This window comes from Scleropages formosus, chromosome 3 (assembly GCF_900964775.1).
Source record: "Scleropages formosus chromosome 3, fSclFor1.1, whole genome shotgun sequence".
Lineage (NCBI taxonomy): Eukaryota > Metazoa > Chordata > Actinopteri > Osteoglossiformes > Osteoglossidae > Scleropages > Scleropages formosus.
The window spans coordinates 6,812,792-6,838,947 of record NC_041808.1 but is presented as its reverse complement, the minus strand read 5'-3'; the positions used below and the strand labels follow the sequence as shown (position 1 = coordinate 6,838,947).

The following is a 26,156-nucleotide window of genomic DNA, read 5'->3' as shown; positions in this document are numbered from 1 at the left end:
TCTTCATTAATCCATCACATATGTAGTTCCTCAAGGCTTAGTACAGGGTCCATTATTCTTATTATAACATATATGAATATTAGTGGGTGTTATCAAAATATATATGATAAAAATATATTTCCCAAAAATTTTAATAACATTAAAATATATTTTCCACTCCTATGCTGACAATACGTAGCTGCACTTGTCCATCAAGCTGTCAAATATGCCCACTATGATGCTCCTGTCTCCTTGTCGTGTCAAGGCTGAAGATGCAGAGATCTTGCTTCTGGGACCCAAAATTTCCAGCAGTAAACTTAGTTGAATTTGGAGGGTCGATACTTCAGCACTTCATCATCTGTGACGAATCGTGGCATTGTCCTTGAACCAGTTATTACTTAAACCCTACATCAACTGAACCAAGAAGACATCCTTCATCCACCTGAAGAGTATGACCAAATTAAAGAGCTTCCTCTCTGGATTTGACACCTGAAAAATTAGCTCATGCCTTCATCTCCGGCAGTGAGAGATGAGCAAACATCTCTAAGTACTATGGGATCTGCGGCCTCATTTTCATAAACAAATTGTCTGGTAGGATCATGATGGTCTAGTGCCTATCCCAGAAGCACTGGCCACAAGGCAGAGTACACCCTGCACAAGAAGCCAGTATGTCAAGGAATTTCATCTTCAATCTTCATCTCTGTGGTTTCCAGCAGGTATACAATTTCCATTCATCAGCTTCAATTTGTAGTTTGTGCTCCTCTTCTCTAATTCAGTTTTTTGGTGTATGTAGTCATGATTTTTAGCTCTATTCCTTTTGTTATATTAATGTTTTTTTTTTGTGTAAATAAATGTGCCTCTAATTCAGCCCCAGACTACACTTGGCTTGTTTTTAAATTTAACATACTGCTTTAGTCCTGACATAAGGTGCTTGCTGTCAGAACTCATGTTTAAGCAAATTAGTTATAAATGACTCCTATATAGCTGCTTTAAATCTCATCAAGCTACTTCAAAATTCAAAACCTTTTTTTAGCAGCATTTGATCACCTCTTATATGGGAATTGCCAGGACACACTAAAGCAGGACCATCAGTTATAAGTTCTGAGCTTATTATGCCCAGTTATGTCCAGAGGATTGGCTCCGAACCATCTAACTGCAAGCAGTTATTGATAATTGATGTATGGATGCATTCATTTCCTCTTGTGGTGATACAATGTACTGCAAATGTATTCTCTTCAGTCAAGATAAAATCTTGTTTCCAAAGATTATTTATCAACATTTCTTAGTCAAGCCAAATTTATTATTTTAAGGGTATCATTTACAGAAATCTGCATTACATTCAAATACATCTCAGTAGTATTATAAAACAAAGCACAGCATATAAATAATGTTCAAGTATTAATATCTATGTCTAAAAACAAAAGAATCACCATAATTTTCACAGCACTCATGATCACAGAGCTTTGATGCTTCTCAGCTCAGTCGTATCACTGCCATGGTGTTTTCCTGCCCAGCACATGGTTGGTGATTTTCTGTAAGATAAAAGTCCCAGACATTCAGTTCAGTCAAGGTGAGACTGTCCTGCTAATCAAATACATTGAACTTAGTCTTATCACTCAAAATAGCAACATGTGGGTCAGAAAGATCGAGCTCTTAGAAGTCCAGGGCAAATCCTAAACAAAAAACATATTTAATAAACGTATTTTGTGGCCTCCTAGAGCAGGTCACCCGACACTAGATTTTGTTGCTATCTGGTCCAGATATAGTGAAAGCAGCCTGTGCGGAAGGGTTCATTGGGAAGTTTTGGAGTGTGACTATGTGTGTTGGGGCTGTGCTGTGGGGGGGTGTCTAAGCTCAAGGGATTCTGTTTGTACACTAGCAGTAGGACCCTTTTGTTTAGACTTCAATTGACCCATTCAATAGTTTTACCCCATTTTACATTTACATTTATTCACTTAGCAGATGCTTTTCTCCAAAGCAACTTACAATGGATGCTATATAGTGTTACTAGCCCACACACCTTATTCACCAAGGTGATTTACACTGCTAGATACACTACTTACAATGGGTCACTCATCCATACATCAATTCATATTTTGCAACAGTTACAGTGACGGATGTTTCCTCAACTGTGCGACAAAGACGTGACTGAATTCTGCTCAAAGCTCAGAAAAACTGGTTAAAAGACTTAAAATATTCTGACGGAGCAGTGAAAAAAGCTTTTCCCGATGTCAGAAAAATCCATTGTGCATTTTCTGCAGTGCAGCTTTTGGAAGGTTGCAAGATGTATACAAAGTGTGAAGGAAGGTCCCCAGCCTTCAGATGCAGAATGATAGGTATAATCAAAAACTTGATTAACCCTTTTAGTATATAACCACTGTGGGGTTATCAGATCTTCCTTCTGCATTTTACTAGAGTTGCAGTCTGCCAGCCCGTGGTTTTCAAAAAACAAGAAGCACCGAGGTTGAGCTGATTAGCTCTGTGGGTGAGAAGAAGAATCGAATGGCAGAACTGCTAGCAGCCTTTTGGAGGGAGGCCTTGGGCCTTACCTTCTTGTAGAGTTGAGCTTTTAGCCTATAAGAGCGATACTCAGCCCGGCGTCGCTCCTCCTCTTTCTTCCGCTGCACTTCTGGCAGTCGACAATACATCCTGGCACAGGTGAGAAGGTGAGTTAGGAAGGCAGAAAACTGATTTTAGCCACATCACACTTGCAGGGGCCTCATTCAAAGGAACGAACATGCACTTTAGGTCTTCATTTAAACCTGCTGGATTTTATAAATGGGGTGTGATTTGCACCGGCTCCTTCAGAGCAGTGGCTGGAGAAGCAACAGACATTAGATAGATGATCAGACTAGATATTTGGTAAGTAAGGGGAAAAGAGTTTATGCGTACTACATTTTGATACGTATATCTTTGGAATAGTTGTACTTTGAATATCTGAGTAACTAAATTAGACCCTTTCCTAAAGATTGGTCAAAGCAGTAAAAAAACAGGTGAAAATGTATTTTTAAAGTGTTTGAAGACTAGCAAGGCATTCAACATGAGTTTTTTGGTCTGTTGGTATCATTAATTTGTGGGCCTAGAGCCTTAATCTTGTGTTTAATGCAACATCAAATGCAGGAATTGGGCCAAGCATTAGGGGGTTGGACAAAATGCAATAATAAAGATTACCCTTCCTCCACAGACACAATGAGTTCACTCAGAAGACATGCAGTTAATGCAGGAAAGAGAGAAGAGATGGGTCACTTGAATGTGCACAATCTGCCAACCTGCTTTTACCAGTTTCCAAAATTCATAATGCCATAACATACAACTGTCAGAAATGTGTAAAAGACACACTGGAAATTCAGCTACTTTGACTGAGGAAATATTACATTATGTGAAGGAAAATCATTTTGCCTCAAAGCATTAAGCTGCAGGGACAACAAAGTGAGGGACAAAAAAGCAAAAAAAGTTTCTTTGGCAAAAATTATAACAAAATATAAACAGCCAGGGAAAGCAGAAAATTGGAGCTGGAATTTACTTTTTGGACCTCATGAACATCTCCTTCTTTGGTATTACTCTTTTAGCATAAACCAGGGGCCCTGAGGAAAAAAACAGAAATGGAATTTGTTCAGGACACAGCATCATTAATAGAAGCACCACATTATACACGGTTTAAATGCTTCAGCCGAGACCAGATTTAGAGGACACAAATTTGCGGCAAGGTGGCACAGTGAGTGACGCTGCTGCCTCACAGCACCTGGGTGGTGCAAGAGAACGAGGGTTCGATCCCCGCTCAGTCTGTGTGGAGTTCGTATGCTCTCCCTGTGTCTGTGTGGGTTTCCTCCGGGTGCTCCGGTTTCCACCCAGTCCAAAGAGATGCTGTTCAGGTAGACTGGTGACTAAGTCACCCCTAGTGTGTGGGAGTAACACAGAGAGTGTGTTCCACTGATGTATGGATGAGTAAGTAGTGTATCTAGCAGTGTAAGTCACCCTGGTAAATAAGATGTGGGCTGATAACACTACATAGTGTTCACTGAGAGTCGCTTCGGAGAAAAGCGTCTGCTAAATGAAGTAAACAGTTTTGACTGTACTTAAGTCTGACTAAAGGCATGGAGTACTGCTATGGCAGTATTGGCCTCGATGAAATAATGCATTTACATTGTTTGCTCGAAATATTAAATATTCTACATCACCTGTGAAACCGATCCAAACAATATTTCTCAAGAAGCATGTCAAGTGAAACGATTTGGATTGGCAAAGGATAGAATTGTAGAGAACTGTCAAGATGAGACCAAAACGCTGGACACTTGACAGCCAGTTATCGTAATTTATTTTGCTTTTCTACTTTTTTCCAAAGCGACTTAAAAAGTACTGATTGTTGAACAAATTTCAGTTCTGCAGCAGAGTGGGATCTGAACCAGGAACAGATGTCGTCATCACCACATTAACCAATGCCAGATGGGGCTTCGTAAATAAATCCCTAGAAAAACTGGAAATGCAGACATTAAATTGTAATAGCGATCTGGTAATGGTTCCTGACAGCAGTATGAAGAACCTGTGGGAATGGTGTGCCCCTCTGTGCCAGTAGGACGGTTGAAAAGGTCCTCCCTCTCCTGGGCAAACATGGCCTGGAGACGCCGCTCTTCTGCACGAAGCCCCAGCTTCTTCATCCTCTCCCGAGAGCAGGAGATGAAGTCAGGTCTGTGCAGCTCCAGGGCTTCCTGCCAGGTAAAATCAGGGCACTGTCATGACTTTGATGGTGTCAACATATTCAGGGACGTGTCTCAGAACTGTTGACGTAATCGCACGCCCGTAATCGTTCATCGCTTCAGTTACGTCCATTACTAGAACGACATGCGTAACCTAAATTTGGCATAGAAGATGATATTTTTGTGAATCTAACCGTGATTCAGTAGATTTCGATTTTGATAAAGGGTCACAGGTCCATAATGAAGAGGAAATCGGCAAAATTGATAAGAATTTTTCCCCCATTTACTTTCGCATTTCATCTTGCTCCATTGTTAGTTATATTGAAAATTTAAGGTTTGTGTCATACTAAGCTCAAATAATGCGAGGTTGGTATTTTTTGCCCTTTTTTTTTTTCCAACAAGGATGCATCTCTAAATCTAGGATGAGTCTTACAGTCTATGGTCTCTTAGAATCAAGTAAATACGGTATTATATTTTTGAATATTTAAAAATATTAGACATTTAAAATCAATTTAAATAAGAAAATTTTACAATTTAATTCTTTAACATTTAAAATAGAGTATTTCAAGCAATATTCAGTATTATTTCTAATATTGACAATGTACTAAATCAGCAAATATCCAAAGAAACACACCAATTCACATCAATTAGAAAACAGGAATAATGCTTACAGCCAAAAAAAAAAAAATTTTCACTTTGCAAATATGCGTATTACCAAAACATGTAATATGACAAAATCCTAATAAGGACACACAGGTACAAACCTGAAGAGTTACCCGAACCAGGGCGGAGGGAACCTTGCCCATTACCGTGTCATCTGGCGCTGGCTGCCGCTGGCTCCTTTCTCTAGAGCTCACGGGCTCATCCTGCACCTGCCTCTCTCGCAGTGGTTCCCTCCAGGGTTTCATTTTGGTAAAAGGCTCAAACCACACTGGACCTGGACCTGAAGCACAGTCAGGTCTGTTCTCCTTCTTCTCCTTGTCAGTAGGAATGAACCACGACACACCTGCAGTGGGCACAGGAAAAAATGGGCACAGGGTCTCCAAAGGAGCAGGAGGAGGTGTGTACACTGTCACCTTGCAATTGAATGACCCAGGTTAGAATACAACCTAGCATGCACCTTGATCTGACACACTAAAATATACCGGGTAAATAGCTGAGTAGCTTAGCAGACAAACCTAGCACTGGAAGTCACCTTGGAGAAACATGTCAATTAAATGAAGAAAGCTGTGAACCATAACTAAAGTGCACTTTCTCATCAGGTAATTTCTGTAGCTACGTAGTACTTCTGACTGAAGAAGTTTATAATCCGACACAATTAAGAAAAGGCGAGAAAAAGCCCATTCCCATAGGTGTGATAAGTTAAATAGAGCTACAAGAACAATTCTGGGTTTGCAGGAAAGACTTGAAACGCCAGCAAGTTTTTTCCTCCATAAAGAATTTACAATTACATCCAATCTTTTAGATGAATACTGATTTTACAGGCAATACACTGCAGTAGGCTGATACAACAAGTTCTCACCTGCGTTATTATTTGCTTATTTAAAAATCCAACTCAGGGTCACTCAACCACTTAAAAACCCTTTAGAAAAAGTTTATTTTGTTTTCCTCTGTTTTTTGTCACACCACAACCCAAATTCCTTTTGGATGAAATTATGGAAAACTTGCTGGATTATCTTGCATCCCTTGCAAGGAAATGTATTTTGTTGTTATGAGTTACGCCTGAAATTTCCACTGTAAATATGTAGATGACCAAAGTTTCTTTTTCTTCCATTAGAAAAATTAAGATTTGTTCAGAGTGAAAATTCACAGGAATTCTGGAGAGTGTGGACCACCATTCTGGAGCTAAATGTTACACTTATGAAATACTCCATCCTTTTATCTTCTACCCTTGTTTTCACGATCAGTACTGGCACCCCCCAGGGATGTGTGCTCTCCTCACTGCTCTTCTCCCTGTACACCAACGACTGAACCGCTAAAGACCCCTCTGTTAAACTCCTGAAGTTCGCAGACGACACCACACTCATTGGCCTCATCCGGGATGGTGACGAGTCTGCTTACAGACAGGAGGTCCAAGAGCTGGCTGTCTGGTGCAGTCATAACAACCTGGAGCTGAACACGCTCAAAACAGTGGAGATGATCGTAGACTTCAGGAGAAACACCTCAGCATTATCCCCACTCACCATCATGAACAGCACTGTGGCAACAGTGGAGTCATTCAGGTTCCTGGGCACCACCATCTCACAGGACCTGAAGTGGGAGCCCCACATAGACTCCATTGTGAAGAAGGCCCAGCAGAGGTTGTACTTCCTTCGCCAGCTGAGGAAGTTCAACCTGCCACAGGAGCTACTGATGCAATTCTACTCCGCAGTCATTGAGTCTGTCCTCTGCACCTGTCTGGTTCAGCTCAGCTACGAAGTCAGACATCAAAAGACTACAGCAGATAGTTCGGACTGCTGGAAGAATCATCGGCACATCCCCCCCAGCTCTCCAAGAACTGCACTCGTCCAGAGTCAGTAAAAGGGCTAGCAAAATCATTCTAGACCCCTCACATCCAGGCCACTTCCTCTTCGAACCCTTGCCATCTGGCCAGCGCTACAGAGCACTGAGCACCAGGACAGCCAGGCATAAGAAAAGTTTCTTTCCTCAGGCCATCTACCTCATGAACACCTAAATCTCTCCACTAGAGAGTAAACCAGTGCAATACATAATGCTATTTATATTTCTAACTTTTTATCACATCATATCACTTCTCACACTCCCTTCCATTTGTAACTAGTGACTATTTTTGTATATAATATTGGGTACTGTATATTTTTTATATATTTTTCATCCCTTATTCACATACTCTATCTTCTCATCTATCTTGCCACTGTCATTCTGTCTGTGCTGTGGAAGTTCCTGTCACCAAGACAAATTCCTTGTATGTGTGAACATACTTGGCAATAAAGCTCGTTCTGATTCTGATTGTTTTTTGTATGTGGAGATGCATTTGCAAGTTCCCAGTGTACTGTTTCTGTCTCTATGTTGCTGTTAGCCAGTACTGTTTATAAAACCAATTAAAAAGGACAAACAATTTGCCAGATCTGTCACCACTCTGCCACAGGGGGAGATTAAGGAACTTATTTTTGATACTGGTTTCAGAATAATCACAGATTCAAAGCCAGATCCATCTGTAGTATTACATAAATTCCTATACCTGGGGGATAAACCATAGGTTGGCTCCAGCTGCCATTTTCAGGGTCTTGGGGTTGAGGAGGGGTTTTCTGCTCCCCGTTGATTCCCTTACTGTCAGAAGCAATGACCTCCAGTCGCCGTGAAGACTGTGGGGAAGGGAAGGTGGTCCCAACATCGCGGGTGTGTTTCCGTGTGCCATTGCTGACAATCTCCAGGTCACCTGTCAAGGACACAATTGTTTCGTTTTCAATTATTTTAATCTTGAATTATCTTTAATCTAATTACATCTGAATTTATCTGCCAGTTTGTTATCATTTTCGTGTGCCTTACTTTACACAGTGAGAGTATGTCCCGTGGTGCCGTGGAAGGGAACTAAATCCAATCAGAGGACCAAACACATACTGCACTCCCAGCATCCAACCAGCTACAAGCACCCAAGACACGGGAAGATTTCACAGTGTTCGTCCCACTGATGGAATGACCCAAGTTATGTACTCTTAAAGAACTTCCAGCGTCAACCAGCAGAAAACACTGTAGGATTTGAGTGTGACCTGAATAATATATTTATTTTCTACATGAACACAGTAACAGTGTACAGATTTTCACTGTTCAGTGTTTATCAAGGGAGGGTGTGTGATTGTGCAGCGGGTTTGGCCGGGGCCTGCTCTGTGGTGGGTCTGGGGTTCGAATCCTGCTTGGGGTGCCAATCCTGCTTGGGGTGCCTTGCGGCAGACTGGCATCCTGCCCGGGGTGTGATCCCTCCCCATTCATCCTTGTGCCCCGTGTTGCCTGGTTGGGCTCCAGCTTGCCGCGACCCAGCTCGGGACAAGCAGTTGTAGACATTGTGTGTGCGTTTATCAATCTTACTCAAAAATTTACATTGGCCCCCACACTTAGAAACAATAGTGTGGGTATATAACCAGTACACAGTCATCCCCTGAGATGCACCCATTTGAGTATGCATAATACCCCTATTTTGATTCAAGTATTCATTCATGTTTATGAGGACCAAGTTTGGATTTCACATGGCTCTTTACAGTTAAACAGTACAAGCTGTCTATATTTATTCATTTGGAAGATGTTTTAAAAATGTAAATTTATTACTCTCATATGTTATTTACTTAATGTGACAGTGACTTAAAAGCACACAGCGAGGAGTTTTAAATTTGGGCTTGTCTAATTGAGACTACAATAACCCTTGCCATTCCGGCTACTACAGTTAAAAATGATTTATTAGCCAAGAAATGTAGACGTGCACCTGCTTTTTAAAGTCAGTGGAAGAGGAGCCGCAAAGCAATTTATTTGCCATCTGCTGCAAGGCAATAAAGGAGAGAGTGTGAAACTTAACGTCACTGTAATCGGATACGGGACCCTGCAATGAAAGTGTGGTAAGTGATCTTACCCTCAAGGCCTCTACCGTTGGTACACTTGGACACCTGTTACCTGTGACCACACAGGTCCATAAATAGCAGGTTTAAAATTATGTTTCTTCACAGCATGTGCAGTTTGAAATGAACGATACTTTTTTCTTATTCTTTTTACATACCAGAGTATTTTTCAATCATTTCAACTGGACGGCCCTGTTGACTGAGAGAAGCTACAAGGCATTTCTGTCATCAACAAACCACTAGGGATTTTCTTCCTCATTTACAGTTTTGCCACAGAGAAAACTCCATCAGTTTGAAATAGCTATTTATAGATTTAAAAAATAAAAGGACAGTGTTTAAACTGTTCAGGCCCTGAAAGACACTTGGAACCATTACACCCCCTTGCAGGCTCAGAGGGAAAATTTTCTATACCACACATACTCCTCGATACAAAGGACCACTTACCAGCCTGTATTCCTTTGCTGACCAGCTTGACAGACCTTTTCACCTGAATGTCACGCGTGGCACCACGGCATGGGGGTTGGGAGTCTGTGCTGGTGGACAGCACTGACGGAGAGGTCCCCTGACGGTGAAAGGGCAGGTAAAGAGGATGCATGCATTTACACTTATTCAGCAAACACTTTACTCCAAAGCAACCTACAATGATTACTATTATTTATCTGACACCTTTATCCAAGGTGACTTGGAGCATTCAGATCCACTGCGCTGAACTCCCTACAGCCCTTCACACATTTATACATCAGAACAATGTAACAGATATATACACAAACACGAACACGAACACACACACACACACACACTATGGGCAATTCAGAGTCAACAATTCATCTGAAACACACGTTTTCGCGCTGTCGGTGAAACCCAGAGCACTTGGCGAAAACCTGCATGAACACGGGAAGAGCATGCAGACTCCACAGAGTGAAAAGGGTTTAAACCTACTTTCTAGCAAAGCTAGTAGTGGCATTAGTGATTAGAGAATGGTTATAAGGATCAGTAACGGTGCCGTTACTCTGGCAGAACACTGTCCAGCAAGTCCCAAAAGTGACACATTTAAGTGTTTTTACTTATGATATTTCACAAATTAAGATACCTGAGCAGGTACCGTGAAGTCGTCTGTACTGTTGCTGTCAGAGACGGGAGGAGCTCTGCGTTTGCTGTTGGCCTTCCTCTCCCTCTGCCTGTCGACGGTGCTGTGAAGTCTCTCGAGGCCGCTGGTAACCCGCTGCGGCCCGAAGGCTCTCAACAGGCGGGGAGTGTCAATCGTGGACACAGTACCGGTCGTGTCTGAGGACTCAGTCTGGATAGCGACATCCATTTCGCCCAGCCTGCTTCCTGACTTGTCCCTCTCAGCCGGATAGCAACGATGGTTGAGGGACGGCTCGGTGCGGGTGGACTTCTGAGAGTGATCTTCTGTCCAAGCCAAGCGCACAGGCTGCTCTCGGCTTCCCCTTGTCCTATCAGTTGTTTCACCATGTTCTGTCCGTCTCCTGCTCTCATCCCCCCCTCCTCTATTTCTTGCTCTTTTCTTGTGATCCAATCTCCAGTTTGCCTCCTCCAACTCGCCATTTTGTCTCGTGTCCCTCAGCTCTGCTGGGGTTGTCTCCCTCCACCTATACTGTCCGGCTGGCTCCGCCTCCCTCTTGCACCAGTTGCCCCGGCTGGATCTCTCTTTTACATGTCTGGAAGTGTGGATGAAGCGGGACAGGCGCTCCAGCCTCTCCAGCAAGGACAGTTCCGTCACAGAGGCAGGGTGAATCCACTCCTCACTCCTCCTGTGAACAAACCTGTCATGGTGCCGCTTGTCCAGATCGCCGCCACTCTCCTGAGAAGACCTTCCTCCAGGAATCAGGGCCTGCCTCGTTTTCGCAAATACTTCCCTTCCGGCTCTTTCAATACCTCGCCTATAGCAAGGCTCTAGGTCTTCCAAACTGTTGTCTACCTCTCCCTGTAAAGGTGCAAACTCTTCCTCCAAGCACTGGATAAGCGACAAGCAGCCTGTGCTGGGTCCTTGCTCATGCAACCTCTGGCTTCTGCTGAAAGCAGTTTCCATCAAGGAAACAGGATTGTTACTGGACACAGTTTGATTCTGTAGGCTGCTTTGCATGGTTGTTTCAAGAGACAGAGGATATCGACTGGAATTCTGGGAGTTTTCAGTAGCAAATGTTGTGCCCTCTTTTATATTGCTACCTAGTAGACAGGAAATATCACATGCACTACAATTAAGAAATGTATCCATCCATCTTCAGTAACTACTAGTAAAGTCAAGAGTTTTTGTGGCCTGGAGCCAATCCCAGGAAGCGCAGGGTGCGAGGCAGGGTACACCCTGGATTGAACGCCAATTTGCCACAGGGCACTCACCCTCATACACTCATTCACACACTATAGGGAACTCAGAGTCACCAATTTACTTGAAGCAAAAGGCTGTGGGAAGAAACCCATGGGACACACGCATGCAGAACCTGATTTTGACCCAGGTCTGAAACCACAGCCCAGTAGCTAACCACTATGAACACACAAATGAAATGACTTAAAAGGACACATTCATAAATACATATATAAAATTATATAAGCATGAGTAATTTTCTCAGTCTATGTTTAAAACTAGAACAATACTCATTAAGGCATTGGACATTTAAAACAGTACAGTTGCCACGTTTACCTAAACTGCACTTAGGCTCCCAATATAAAAACATTATAAATCTCAGAGAAACAGAAAATGATGAAAGTTGAAAAAAATTCCAGAAAACACAGTGCAGCACCAGCTTTGCCCTCCAAAAACAGCAGCCCTCACCTAGGAATCCCCTGGACTCCGCCTGCCGCTTACTGTATACCCCCTCTGCATGCTTAATGGTGACACCACAGTCCTCTTCCTGGTCCCTGGAGCCGAGAACCTCAGGGCTAAATTTTGGGGGCACAGCGTCGTCTGAGCCTGGAAAAGACAGAGCGTGTCTGAACACAGGAACAGTCTGGAGACCCAAGACACAGTGTCAACTGCAGTGAGGTGCCTGAGACACCTGTGACCCCCTGTTGCGCAGCAGCTGTCATCTCAGATCGGGTGCTTATTCATTATTCATAGCTTTAAAGAGGGTTTTACCAGTGTGCGTGTCATTGGCAGTGCCACAAAAGCATATGGAAGAGACTGGAACATATCTAGTTGTACCACACTAGTATAAGGGGAAAGAGTAGGAACTGTGTGCACTGTCACCTAGTGTGATCTACTTGTGCTTTTACCACTTCACTGAGTAACTGGGTAAGTGCTGAGGACTTGGAGCAGCACACCTGGATGGGAGCTCTCCATTGTGCTGACTGGGGACAACAGCGCCTCTGTCTGGGGAACGTAGAAGACCTCTGGGCTCCCGTGGGGCTTGTAAGGTAACAGAACAGGCATAGCTGCGGTGTAGGGAAAACCACATGTCATAAATACTGTAAGGTGACAGCACAGAGAAAGGTCTGGAACGTCCCACCAAAACAAAAGGAGATAAAAGGAATAGACCCCCATCAAAAACATTTCCTAAATGCACTAAAAGTGTGTGCCCTTCAACTCAAGCAAATAAATTAAGAGATCATAAATTACTAATCCAAAACACTAGAAAGTTTGGAACAAAGCAAGGTGGTCCTTGACTTAACACATACACAACTTACGATGGAGGCCCTATTAACCTTATTATATTATTTTCAGGTCCAAACATTTGGCTGTCACGTTTAAAGAGGACGTTCCATCTGCTGTATAACAACATCAGCTGGTAGTGCTGCTGTAAAGCCCCATATCTGATACTGATTGTGCAGTCAGTGTCTGAGTGTCTAACAGCAAAAGCATTTTACAAAACCTTTTGTTTGTAAAATTGGTTCACTTCAACTTTTTATTTAAAATGGCTAGAAACTGAAAAAGTGAGTGTTCAGAAAAAAACACTCAAAAACAAGAAAACAAAAACTGCAGCACCAAACTGTAATGCTGTACTGTACTTATGCCATATTAGCATTATTTTAACACAGAATGTGTGAAAATTGGTGAAAATTAAAGCCATGTTATACAATGTAGCACTCGTGCATGTTCATTGTTTCTGTATCATTATGGTTCTATTTGGTTACAACGGTGCTGATAGAACAGAATGCCATCATAAATCAAGGGCCACCTGTACTGCATGAAAACATGTTTTCATTCTTCTAAATTAAACAAGTCACTTAGTTGTAGACCTGAATCAACAGAGTGCATACCGGGTGTCTCGCAGGATAAAGGCTGAGACTGGCTTGTCAACTTCTGAGAAGGGAAGGTGTTCGAAAGTCCGGTAGGTTGTGCAATCTGTAACTCATCCCCTGTGGTGATCTGAACTGAGGTGCCAGCTGTTTCACAATATGGGTTTCTGACTGGGTCCTGCTCCCTTTTCAGTCCAACGTCTTCGAATAATAACGGTTTTAAGGCAACTCCAGGCTGCTCACTGGTTTCAACAGACACTGGGAAATGTGAACTTGGCACTTTCCGTGGCCAGTCATCGGAGGATGGAAGCCGATGGGCAGCCTCTGCAAAAGGATACTGGGAGGTTCGTCTGGCAGAAGAGTCAGGAGAAAGGTGAGCTTGTTGCTTATTGAATGTGATGCCACTGATCTGACGGGACCTGCTTATAGCACCCTCTTCGGCATGTCCACCAAGCTGCCTAGGAGACTGGGAGCAAGGCATGTGGAGAAGGACTTTCTTGGTGGGGGAGGTGATGGAGGAGCTGGAAACAGATGAGGTGACATGCAGGGGAGAGTCCCTGTGTTCCAGGGCGGTGGAAGTGTTTCCAACATCGGGAAAGGACCTGGAGATCTGCCTGTAACCGGTAGAGCTGAACAGGTGGGTTGTGCCAGCCAAAGGGTCGAAGGAACCAACCGAGTCCTTCCCCAACCCAGCATCCTTCTCGTTTAGAGTCTTTTTCTCAGGGCTCAGTGAGCTGCCCAGTGTGAGCGCTCCTGACTGTACCTCTGGCTCTGAAACCGAATCAGCCTCATGCTGTTCTGGGGCAGTAATGTAGTCAGAGAGACCAGATTTCAACACTATGGCAGTTAGCGCATTCCGAGGCACATTTGTACCCTCTCTCTGTGTGACAGCGGGTTCCTGGCTTTCTGAGGGGGACTCCCTAGCAGTGCATTTAGGAACCACATCTGCAGGATGGTGTGCAAACCGTAAGGGTGAAGAGGAAGGACTGGTTGAGTGGGTGGAGGAGGAGGGACGCTGGTGGCAGGAGGATACAGTGATAGCAGTGATGGGCTTCATACTGATTCCAGGGAGAAGCAGGCCCTCCCGGCGAGCGATTTCTCGGACCCGTGCCTCCAAGTTCTGTTGCATGGTGGAGTCCAGGAGTCTGTGGTGATCTGTGGTCCTCAGGGCCTGGTCTGGAAGCTGCCTCCAATATGCACCACTGCTTGACTGGCTGCCAGAATCAGTTTCTGAACTCAGTTGCCTCTGGTGGGTTGGGAAAGGAAAAATTCACCCTAATTGGTTGATGCATGTTTCTACATGGTTTTTGCACAGTTAGTGTCACATGAGGTCAATGACAAGGCATTTTTGGACCATGTTCACTAATGCACACTTTAGGGACCACACTTATATATATGCATTCATTAATGCTCTGGTCTTGTACTATTTAAACTTACAACAGCCGGTTGAGGATTTGAACTTGCAGTGCCAAGAGTGTGAAAAGGACCACAACCAACAGGCTGTCAATCTTTAGCAATGTCCAATATTCATGTCTCTGCATTACAGCTAACAGCTAGCAAAAATGTTCTTCACTCTATGCAATAAGGAGATAAATACGTACCACTGATTCTTTCATATTTCATATTGTGCCTTATATGTTGTATAATAATACTATACAAACAGTTGATTGGTGAGTTTTTTGTTTAAATTAGACATTTATATTTAAAAAAATCAGGGGGCATGGCAGCCCAGCAGTTTTGGCTGGGGCCCGCTGTGGTGAGGGTCTGGGGTTCAAGTCCTGCTTGGGGTGCCTTGCACCAGACTCGCACGCTGTCCTGTGTGTTTCCCCTCCCCCTCCAACCTTGCACTCTGTGTTGCCGTGTTAGGCTCCGGTTCGCCGCAACCCTGCTTGGGACAAGGGGTGTAGACATGGTGTGTGTATTTAAAAAATCCTAAAAAAGCATGTATTTTAACAACTAAAATGAGCGCGTAATATAGGCTAATCCAAGGTCAGAAGAGATCAAGTTGTTTGACAAGAAAGCCTTCTTCCTTCTTGAGGAAAGTAGGAAAATAACAAGCCTGGCTTTTTTATTTCCTGAGCAGTTCCTCATCCTCATCAATGAGGTCATAACAAGCTACTGGAGCATCTACTGAACGTCATAATTCAAGTGGCTGTTTTTTGTTTCCTTTTTTTACCGAGTCTTGCAAGACCTCAACAGAAATGTGAACATAGTAAATGTCCAGGTCAGAATGACCACTTAAAGCCAAAAGATCTGAAAAGTCATGGTGCAAAGGGGAATTTTTCATCCGCAACTGATATTTCTACATCAACCCTGCACACAGGGAAAAGAAATCAGCCTACCAGATTTACCCTCCAAGGTTCAGGAAGGCAAACATACGCAGGAACTTCAAACCCACTGCAAACTCATGCTTTCACATGTCAAGAGCACAACACAAACAAGAAGCATCAAGTTACCTTCAGGGGATAACTATCGAAGTCCAGAGAGAGCAGCCCGTCTTCACACAAACCAACAACATTGGAGGCATTTAGAACAGCACAACAGATGAAGAATACACAACTTTGCAACTTCTGAAACTTGGTTATGAACACAGGATTTGAGGAGGGAGGAAGCTAAACTCTCAACATACTCTACAATCAACTGTATGTAAACCTGTGCAATGTGCAAATCATTTTTCTTCTCATAGATTCAGATTTTGAGTTTCATAAAGAAAACATCTGAAGGACATGGACTTCCATTTCAAGTGTTTGTTTAGACCGAGACTTGCCTGGTTTCAAATACTCCTTATGAAGTAGTTAGAGTAACTGCCTTGCAACTGAAAAGCTGTTCACAAGATCCACATTTTAATCCCAGCTCCTGCTGTAGTACCCTTCAGCAAGGTATTTACCCTGAACACTGCAGTTAAAATTACTCGGCAGGATTAAACGGGTAAATCAGTCTAAGTACTTTAAAATAAGTCAATCTGAAGAAGTGCCAGGTAAATGAATAAATGTATAATTTGTAATACTATACTAATAAACTTATATAAATACGGCCTTACGCCCTGTGTTGCCAGGTAGGCTCCGGTTCCCCGCGACCCCGAATGGGACAAGCGGTTCAGACAATGTGTGTGTGTGTGTGTCTGTGTGTGTGTGTATACATTTGTCATTTTTAAGACAGCCTTTTTGGAAGTACAGTGGAAACAGGTCTGCTTGGTTGATACACTGAAAGCAAATGCAGATTTGACTTCAGGACTGTTTTTTTTTTGACTGGCACTGTAAACTAATAAGGGGGGTGCGGTGGCGCAGTGGGTTGGACCGCAGTCCTGCTCTCCGGTGGGTCTGGGGTTCGAGTCCCGCTTGGGGTGCCTTGCGGCGGACTGGCGTCCCGTCCTGGGTGTGTCCCCTCCCCCTCCGGCCTTACGCCCTGTGTTGCCGGGTTGGCTCCGGTTCCCCGTGACCCCGTATGGGACAAGCGGTTCTGAAGATGTGTGTGTGTGTAAACTAATACTTTTTTTTTTTTTTTTCCCCTAGGAAAACAGGTTTTGTGAGGAGAGTGAGGTTCCACTACCTTAACATGATGCCTGGCACTAAGCACGAGCTCTCTTTTGATTTCCTCAATGCGCTGTCTGTCCTGTGCATTCAGGTCCAGCAAACCACCATTGGGCCCCAACACCTTCGATGACTCTGACAATAAAAGACCAGAGAGCCCTTCAGGCAAGACACACATTTTGAAATTTGATGCTAGTTGATGCAATATTTTTTTCCCCAACTTATAGTGAGAAAAAGAAGCTCTTACATAGTTTGTTACAGCAGTTATATAATGATGAAGTACAATGAGGTTGATTTCGCTTGACAGTATAAAAATAAGAACAATGACATGAACATTTACCTCGTGTTCTATGATCCTCTTTGTCCACGGCACTGGCCTGGCTGGACGTCACAGTGGCTGGTGACTCATTTCTCAGCAGACTGGCCACTCGGGCAGCCAGGGAGTCGGTGGCGCTGCTACTGTCACTCTCAGTGGCTTGTTCTGCCTCGCCAGGTCTGAGTTTCAGGCCCCTCTGAGCAGAGCTCTCACATGATGAGGCTGCTGGAGGTCCATCAACAAAGTTGTTCAAGGCCATCGCGTCCTCTGACTGCGTGTCACTGCTTGCCTCTGAGGTGTTCACCTCTGCAACAGAGGAAGCAATGGGGGCCACCTTATCGGGAACACCTGCGCTACAACCCTCTGGCTCTCTTCTCACTGATCTGGGGGCAAAAGGCTCTGCTGTCTGTCCCAAAAGGCCACCGAGAGCCACTGAATGTGGCTCTTTCTCCACAAAACTTCTCACACTTTTGAAAGCTGCAGGTCCACAAACTAACGGCCTGTCAGACTGAAGCAGCTCTCTAGATGAGCCATTTCTCAACTCTCCAGATGTCAGCACAGATTCTGAGATGGACCCTTCCCAGAGCAGGGAGGAGTTGGCTTCAGGGTTCGCAGCAGAGGAGGTACCGGAGACCTGGAAATGTACCACTTTCCTCTCCTCACACAGGACAGAGTTGTCGGAGCCCTGCGCAGAGGCAAGAGATGAGGGGAAAGAAGTTTTCACCGACACAGTGTCCTCCGTCTTGCCCAGAAGCTTACGAATCTCCTGCAGGGTTTTAGTGCCCACTAAGGAGTTCCAGTCTTCATCCAAGCTGCCAGTCAACACTACTTCACTTGGTCTTGTTATACTGACAGAGGGTGTTTTTGACAGCTGAGCTGTGGGAGAAACCCTGTCTTGGGTGTTGAGCAACTTACTAGTGCAGAATTTTTCTGTGGGTTCTTCAACACTGGAGGTAGGTAGGCTTTCACCACCCTGGGGCTGAGTGGTCTCCAGAAGAGGAGTTTCCCCTTCAGGGGGCTGCTGAGGTAGGGTGTCTGAAGAGGCATTATCCAGAGCATCTTTCAGGGGTCGGAATGCTGTCTGCAGGCTACTCTGACTCAGCAGCCTGTCGATGGAGGAGTTGCTTGTTGTGGGCAAAGAAAGGAACTTTGTGGGTGGGATATAGTCCACACTAAGTGGGATGCAAGCGTTTGAGCCCAAAGACATAAGACTTGATGTGGAGAATTCTTTCTGAGGTGTGTTTTCTGTAACAGAAGAGGAGAAAAACATTTTCACCAAACAATCATCAAAAACATATTTTTAAAAATATATTTTCATTATTAATGCTCTGGTTGTGGTCTGGCCAAATGTGACCCATTTACAACTTTTATCGACCATAAACATGTTTTCTCTCATGTGATTGCCATAAGCCTTCATGACATCCCGCATATTGGTATCATTTTAGGTAAATTAAGTCTACAGAATTTTCCCAAAAAAAAAGCAGAGAACTTGGAATAAAGCGGGTTAACGGGTATAACACAACATTAGGTGATAATCTACGTATTACAATTGCTTTATAAATCCTCTTACTGGGCTGCTAAATCTTGAATGGAAACACCAAAAATAAAAAGCTATATTGAACATAACCCAAAGGCCAAAGATGTAATTCTGAAAAATATGTACCTTCAGATGGCTGTATGCTCTTTGGTGGGGTACATGTGGAACCTTTGATCGTGCACAGGTCTGTTGCCGTTGGGGAAAATTCAGTTTCTCTGATGGGTCCACTTGGCACAAAAGGAGTTAGAACAGTTGACGGAGACTGGTTAATGCCAAGATTATGGAGGTACATCTGCAAAACCAGAACCAAGAATGTTACACGTTTGTTCAATTTTACAACCATCTTATACAGAGCCCCTATCTGTGATAGGATATCAGTCCATTGTTTGCCACTAACAAAAAGTTACTAATTAACTACAACTGTATGGCATGCGGAAGGACGCCCATGAAGGGAACATGCAAACTGTGCAGACACAGCAGGGGTTGGATTTACACCTTCAACTACTACTGAACGCTTTGCAATACTTTACATAACCTTTCAGGAAAAACTAATTACGGTTCTTGGGATTAAAAAACAAATGCTTTAAGAACACAACCAATACCACTGTCTGCCAAAAACCCATTTTTGAAACTTCAGTTAAGTATACTATTGAAAACATCTGTCAGATCTAATCAAGTGAGCTGATATATATTTTTGATAAAGTTGTTTTGGAACTTATGCAGGGATTGGGAAACTACTATAGCACATAAGACCGAAATTAACAACGTTAATATATTCCATGGCATCACCTTGTTCATCAGATTTTAGTTTTATAAGATGGAATTAACAGTATTTATTACGCCCTGTGTTGCCGGGTAGGCTCCGGTTCCCCGCGACCCCGTATGGGACAAGCGGTTCTGAAAATGTGTGTGTGTGTGTGTGTATCATAGAAAAATATAACTGGCTATAACAAATATAAAAAATGTTACCTAAAATTAAAAATCAAAATGAGGTATTTTATGTATGGCAGTTACACCAACATATTTTACATTTCTAACAAAAATGATAATTTGTTGCTTGTCTTTTAAATTTATTCATAGTCACTAATCAATAAAAGCTTTTCTAGTGCAGGGTCAACTGGAGTCTACCTCACAAGCACAAGACGCTGGATGCAGACATTATGATAATTCGGCTTATGGACGTTTATGACAGAAATAAAGTTCCAACAACACAGCATACATAACTCTGCAAAGCACATCAACACTACACTGTTAGAGGTGCCGTGCAGCATTACAGTTGATGCTAGATTATCTTCATTTGATCATGACATTAAGGCTTTATTTATACAACAGTAAGGACATTTGTGTTAGTAAAGTTGTTCATAAGATTGTGGTGTGCATAACTGTCTTTACGTCACAGAAGCAAGGAGCTCGGAGAAAGGTCCAATCCAACACCATCATCCCTCCCTAGTTACTTACATTTCTGCAAATAGCAAAAACAAAGTACAGGTTTCACGCACACCTCAAGTCTGTCCTCAGTCCTCTTATTTTATTTTCATAAGGACTTAAAGGACTCAGGTTTGAATCCATCTCTTGCAATGGTACCCTGGAGAAAGGTATTTACTCTGAACTGAGACAGTAAAAATTATCCAGGTGCATAAATGGATGAATAACTAAGTACTTTAACACAATAAATTGCTTTGGGAAAAAGTAACAGCTAAAAGAAAAAAATAATAATGTGCTAATATCTGGGCACGAGTGATGCCGGAGAATGTCGACGTCAGGTCAATAGCTAGCCCAGCTGCATGTAGTGCATGCAGATGTGTTATTCACACAAATCAATCAATTCCTGGCAAAAAAAGAAAAAAAAAAAAAATCTGGGTGACCTACATAAAATCGAGACTGCACGGGTCAAATGTGCTGGTTTTTATCTTGTAAAAGATAACCACAGCAAATTTCTTGTGTGCATCAGCACACTTGACCAATAAAACGCATTCTCATTGTCATTCTCTAAAAGCAATTACCGGAATTCTCTCTTCAATATTAAACTCTTCGGCAGCTGGTGTTGAAGGATTTGTCATCCAATTGGGGTCATAGTTGTCCACTTCTAGACTGACCACAGATGAAACTGCCCCGGTGGAGACTGCTCCTTTCTGGTCACAATGGTAACCGTCCTGTGAGCTGGCCAGCGTACTATTCAGGTCTCGGCAAGAAGACACATCGCTGAAGCGGCCCAAGGCAGCAACACGGGACAGGAGTTGGGCAGGAAGTTGCATCCCAGCTGCACTTCCCAAAAAGTCCCTTCCTGCATCTCCATCAATGCTGCCGGCTCTGAATTCCTGCCAACCAGCCCGATCGGTGCCACACTGTACATGACCACCTTCAGGCTTATTCTGTGGGTGCCCTGTTTGGTAAGTCAGTCTCTGATTCATTCCGGAACGCGAAGCTCCTGTAGGTGATGGAGCTTGGTCTCTGTTTGGTCTTCCACCTGAAATTTCAGTGCTTTGGCAAACATCACTGGAACCAGAGGTAAACTTCAAGTTGACCTGCAGGCCTCCAGACAGCTGGACTTCCTTATTGGGTGTGCATATGGACTGGGACCTATCTGAAAGGATCAACGATGATGAGTTTCCACCTCCCAGATCGCCACTGACAGAAGTGACCTGTCCAGAAAAGGAGGGAGCAAGGTTCCACCTAGGGCTCCGGTTACTGATGCTTGACCTAGACGCTTTAGGGGGTAACAGGGTACTGCTTCCTTGGTGGCTCATCATGCAGTCTGAAGAGTCAGAAACTGTATCAAAAGCCTTACTTTTTGAAGACATGACGGTGAATCTCTCCAAAGTCAACTTGTCAAAATACGTCTCGCTTGAAGACTGATTTGTATTCCATGCCCCAACTTTCTCTATGTAACTCATACTTGGCAAGGATTGGATTTTTCCAGAACTCTGAAGAGATGCACTGATTGGCTTTAGGCTCTCTGAACTACAGCCTTTGATAAGACCACTGAAATCGGCAGCAGGCTTGATTTTTGATGAACCCCCTTGATCCTTGCTGACAGAAGTTGAGGACACCTCGATTCTGGTCGTGACTGGAGAAAGTTTTCCTGAGGCAAGTGGCACATTTGCTTGGCAAGACCCAGAGAAAACACCTGGGGTGGACTGAAACACAGGTTGTGAAAGCAATCCTAGGAAAGACCCGTCCACTGCTGCCCGATTCCCAGAAGACAGCACCTCTTTGTCTGCATGCCCTTGTTCAAAGCTGCACCCAGCTGACAACTGAGCCTTACTGGTGCCAACTGGTACTTCTATGATAGTGCTCTCTCTCTCACTGTGTGTGCCCTCTGACTCCATATTTGGGGTGACCGACTGACTACCTTTAGGGATGGGGATATCGTCCTTCTCCGCTTTGGTCCCGGGCTTCGTCTGCTGAATATTCTCTATGTCACAGCTCATCTGCTGGTGGAGTTCATTGGATCTGCTTTCTTGTGGAGCACAAGGTGAGCGATCAGTGATGTTGGACAGCTCAGCTCCAGCAAGCACCTCTTTAGATTTTTCCATTTGCTTGGGAATAGAGAAAGAATTTTCTCCTGGAAGACACTGACTATTTACTATTGATTTGTCATCTGTGGACCTGAACATATTTTGCTCGCAGTCCTTTACAGTGATTTCTTGTTGCCTCCCTGGAAAGGCTTCTTCTGGGTCAGATTCCTTTGCAGTTTTGGACTCCCTCGAAGTTGTCTTGCTCAAAGACAACTTAGAAGCAGATGAGACTGTGGTGCTACTGCTACTCAAGTCCCCAGCATCTTTCTCGAGGACACGTGACAGCTGAATAGACACAGACACATTTAAGGCATCGTCTTCAGGGGTCGCCTTCTGAGGCTTCTCCTGAGCATTCTCATTTAAAGAACTCTGCTCCTTTCTATCAGCATTAAGTGCTTTCTGGTCCTCCAGTCCTCCCACGTCATCGAGACCAGTATGGAAAGGGTCTTCGTCGCTGTCCTCGTCTTTATCAGCAGAAGCAGGGGACAGGGTATGCTCAGAGAGTGAACAACAGCTGCCAGCATCCTCTGGAAAAGCTGCTTTGAGAGTCAGAGGGTGTTGGGACAGAGAGACCTGGTCCTTGGCTTGATTGCTCCAAGAGAGCTCAGAGTTTTCCAGAGTGGCAGCCTCTCTGAAGTGAAACTGCATCGGGAATTGTTCGGACACAACAGAGACATCTGGAGAACCCCTAGAACAACAACATGCAGAGCTTAGCTGCACCCATTCAGTTCACAGAAGGTGTCACGTATTATGAATTCCAATGATAAGAAAAAGAATGTGACACAAAGTGAGCGCCAGATTTTTCATATTTCTCACAGTGAAAACTTTTATACACGTCCGCATGACTATGCTCTAGAATGTATGTTTAAAATTACACTATGATACACAAACTATACTAAACATATGGTCATTAAGCAGTTTACGATATTCTTACATATAAGTAGAAATGCAAGATGTGATTACAAAAGATACACCAGTTTAGCAATTGATAAGAGCAAAATCTTACCCACATCTCCATTTGGACAACACACCCCTACCACACAAAAGGAACCATTAAATCCAAACTACAATTCCTAAAATACTATGGGCAGGTTATGCTCTTTACAGCGGTGTCTTACCTCAGGGGAATAAAATCCAAGTTGGTGTGGTGAAAAGTAGAGTCTTCAAAAAGGCTATGGGTTTTATTGAAGTGTGCTGGTAACAACGGGAGAGCAGGTGAGAGGCGACTGTCTTGAAGTTCTTAAAGAAAGTTTTGCCACAGAATTAGCTCTGAGCACAATTCCTATGTAAACATGGCAATAAACTGTTTTCGTATTAATATGCACTAAGATTACTCATACTCACATAATTCTGATAATGCTGATAATTAACATTACTTGGTACCCCTGTGTCTCTAATCAAGGTCCTGCCTGACCACAACTCTCAATATGAACAATGCAGTGAATGAGATCGCTCCAAACTTTACTTCACATCAAACTTAACTTTGGAATATTGTTAACCTACAGTTCCTTGTACTGACAAATCCTAATCTTGCATACATAAATAGAATAAGACTCGGAGAGACACAATACATGAATATCTTCTAGAAAATGTTCCATTCTTTTATTCTGCCTATTTTTCTATACTATTTAGCAACTGTGTACATCTGTTCTGAACAAGCTAGCTGTGCTTTCATTTGCAAATCCTGGTTTGCTCTGGGTGTAGCTGCTGCACCTAGATGGAGAGAGCAGGAACTTCCTCCTTGTTTGGACAGCCCTGAGTCCTTGGCCATTGTCACCAGGCCCTGCTGGGTGGACAGGGAGCAGCTCTGGCCAGGGTCCTCAGCAAGCCAGGATGACACCTGTACTGCACTGCTATCGGAGGTGCTGGTCGAGCAGCTTGTGCTCCCTGCCGGAGGAGGCTGGGGCAAAGATTCAGCACCCTGAAACACAGGAGCAGCTGTCATACACTGAACTGCACACAGTATAGTGTAGGCCACACTAGTTTCATCATCTTCAGAGGTCACCCCAGATCATGCTTATTTGATTGCTGATTGGAAATCAGAATAGAAAATACATTTTTGTGATGTAATTCCCCATTATGATAGCAACATAGCACAGTAGCATAGTGGCTAAAGCCACTGGACTGGGAGGTTCCTGGTTCAAATACCACCTTCTGCAGTCCCATGGTATTTACCCTGAATTTAAACAGCTGTATAAATGGTTAAATCTCTAGGTAACTTAGCACAAACTTGTTTTGTACAAAGCATCAGCCCAACAATTAAATGTAAGTTACTATTATAACATTAATAGGACGTCCGTTGTATGAGACATGTTGTAACTCAAGGACCACCTTTCCTACATCTTGACCACTCATTCTGGCAAGTTAAATACAATGGAACTGAAGATGGGAGCTTACTGCCATTTATGTAGGGAATGAGTAGGCCTAGACTGCGTAACAAGAACCCATAAGAAAGTCAGGAGAGCTTTTCTGATATCTTCCCCTCGGACTCAGCGACACAGTCAGTTTGGCTGCTGCTCCAAATCAAGTTCAAGTTGTTCTTATTGTCATTCCTCTATACAGCTTGTATACAGTGGAACAAAATATTGTTTCTCCGGAGACCATGGTGCAACACAGAAGAGCACAAGACAGTAAATACACAGGACAGGATGCGGGTATGGCTGTGAGCTGTAGGCAGTTGACTAATTGACTAATAGTTGGCAAGTGACACGCCAACAAACTGGCTGAGCAATCTTCGCCACTGAGTTACGCAAAGCCAGCAATAAGAGAAGCAGATAAAGATGCACCAGTGTACAGACTCACTCGCCGAGGGAATTCTCATAAACACACACTGGACGGACACCCCTGACAACCGCTTCAGCAGTCAGTCGCTTTCTGCGCCAGGCGAACTCAGCACGTTGGCCACAAGAGGTCGCCACTGCGCCCACGCTGAGCATCGTTCAAAACCCGCGGAATAGAGGACGTCGCGGCTGCTAAAGCGCGAGTGTCCGCGTCAGCCGACTTTTTCTAGGCTGACGGCGCTCGCGCTGGGGGACACGCGTGTCGCGCGCCAGTGGCTCGCGCTCCGCGGTTCCCGCTCCAGGACCCGCGCTCCTCACGCTCTCTCTTCTCCTTAAGTTTTGACACACTGTCTGTCGCGCGCCACTCGTCCTTCAGAATTCGAAGCTGTGTCCCAGGTACTGAAACTCGGTTTTGGCGCAGTTTTTCTGGACTTTTCCCCGACAGCCACATTTACAGACGACTATACTCTTAGACTCGAGCGACGTTTGTAAACTAAATCAATGTCATGGGAAAATCCCAGCTGTGCATTTCTAAGACTAAAATACGTACAATAATAAATAAAGTTTATTAATTTTTAGAGCGCGCTTCTCACGCCAGATCATGACAGCCACACGACAGAACAGCACAATTTTTCCACGTCGTGAAAAGAAAATAAAAATAGCTACCACAAGCTAATTTAAGAAATTTGAACAACATGATGATTAGCTGTGTCTAATTAGTTATGGACAAAAAAATAAAAGCGGTAAGAAAATGGGAGAAAAACAAGAAGTGTAAACAAATTGCTATTCTCTTTGTCTTTATTCTGTAAATTCGTTCGACACGAACTGATAACTATACAAGCCTTGTATAGTTGTAACAAGGACATGTTCGCTTAACTTAATATGTTTAAATAACTAAATATTCACTCGCACAGTTCCGGTCTTTGTGCACTCTGAAAACAGAGGGGGAAAATAACGACATCCATTGCTTTTCCTTACTCTGCAGCCCCCAGCTTCTTTCTCCAGCTCTTCTTCACGCTCCATACTGCTGATCGGTTAGAAAG

At 43.7% G+C, this 26,156-nt stretch overlaps 1 protein-coding gene across 3 annotated transcripts; it reads right to left on the bottom strand.

Annotated features, from left to right (window-relative positions):
- Window positions 1-1,269: 1,269 nt before the first annotated feature.
- LOC114910200 (uncharacterized) lies at window positions 1,270-26,156 on the bottom strand. 3 transcript variants are annotated; one of them, XM_029250359.1, is made up of 18 exons: window positions 26,092-26,156; window positions 24,047-24,254; window positions 23,452-23,572; window positions 20,819-23,021; window positions 18,942-19,107; window positions 17,303-18,523; window positions 16,982-17,097; window positions 13,454-14,678; window positions 12,518-12,628; window positions 12,030-12,167; window positions 10,329-11,425; window positions 9,683-9,800; window positions 7,873-8,070; window positions 5,438-5,679; window positions 4,520-4,685; window positions 3,503-3,563; window positions 2,529-2,628; window positions 1,270-1,511 (listed from the first exon to the last, which is right to left on the bottom strand). In XM_029250359.1, the coding sequence occupies exons 1-18, from the start codon at window positions 26,134-26,136 to the stop codon at window positions 1,467-1,469; spliced, it is 7,581 nt and encodes a 2,526-aa protein (XP_029106192.1). In that variant the 5' UTR covers window positions 26,137-26,156; the 3' UTR covers window positions 1,270-1,466. The 3 variants fall into 3 exon arrangements, with proteins under 3 accessions (XP_029106192.1, XP_029106191.1, XP_029106193.1); XM_029250358.1 differs by having other exon boundaries at window positions 1,292-1,511; window positions 4,505-4,685; XM_029250360.1 differs by lacking the exon at window positions 26,092-26,156 and having other exon boundaries at window positions 1,292-1,511; window positions 4,505-4,685; window positions 23,977-24,053.

Excerpts from the sequence above, each read along its gene's own strand:
- LOC114910200 (XM_029250358.1), bottom strand. The coding sequence starts at position 26,136 with ATGGAGCGTGAAGAAGAGCTGGAGAAAGAAGCTGGGGGCTGCAGA. Across the intron at positions 12,168-12,517 it reads AATGGAGAGCTCCCATCCAG|GCTCAGACGACGCTGTGCCC; the intron begins GTGTGCTGCTCC and ends TGTCTTTTCCAG. Across the intron at positions 1,512-2,528 it reads AAGCTCAACTCTACAAGAAG|AAAATCACCAACCATGTGCT; the intron begins GTAAGGCCCAAG and ends TTTATCTTACAG.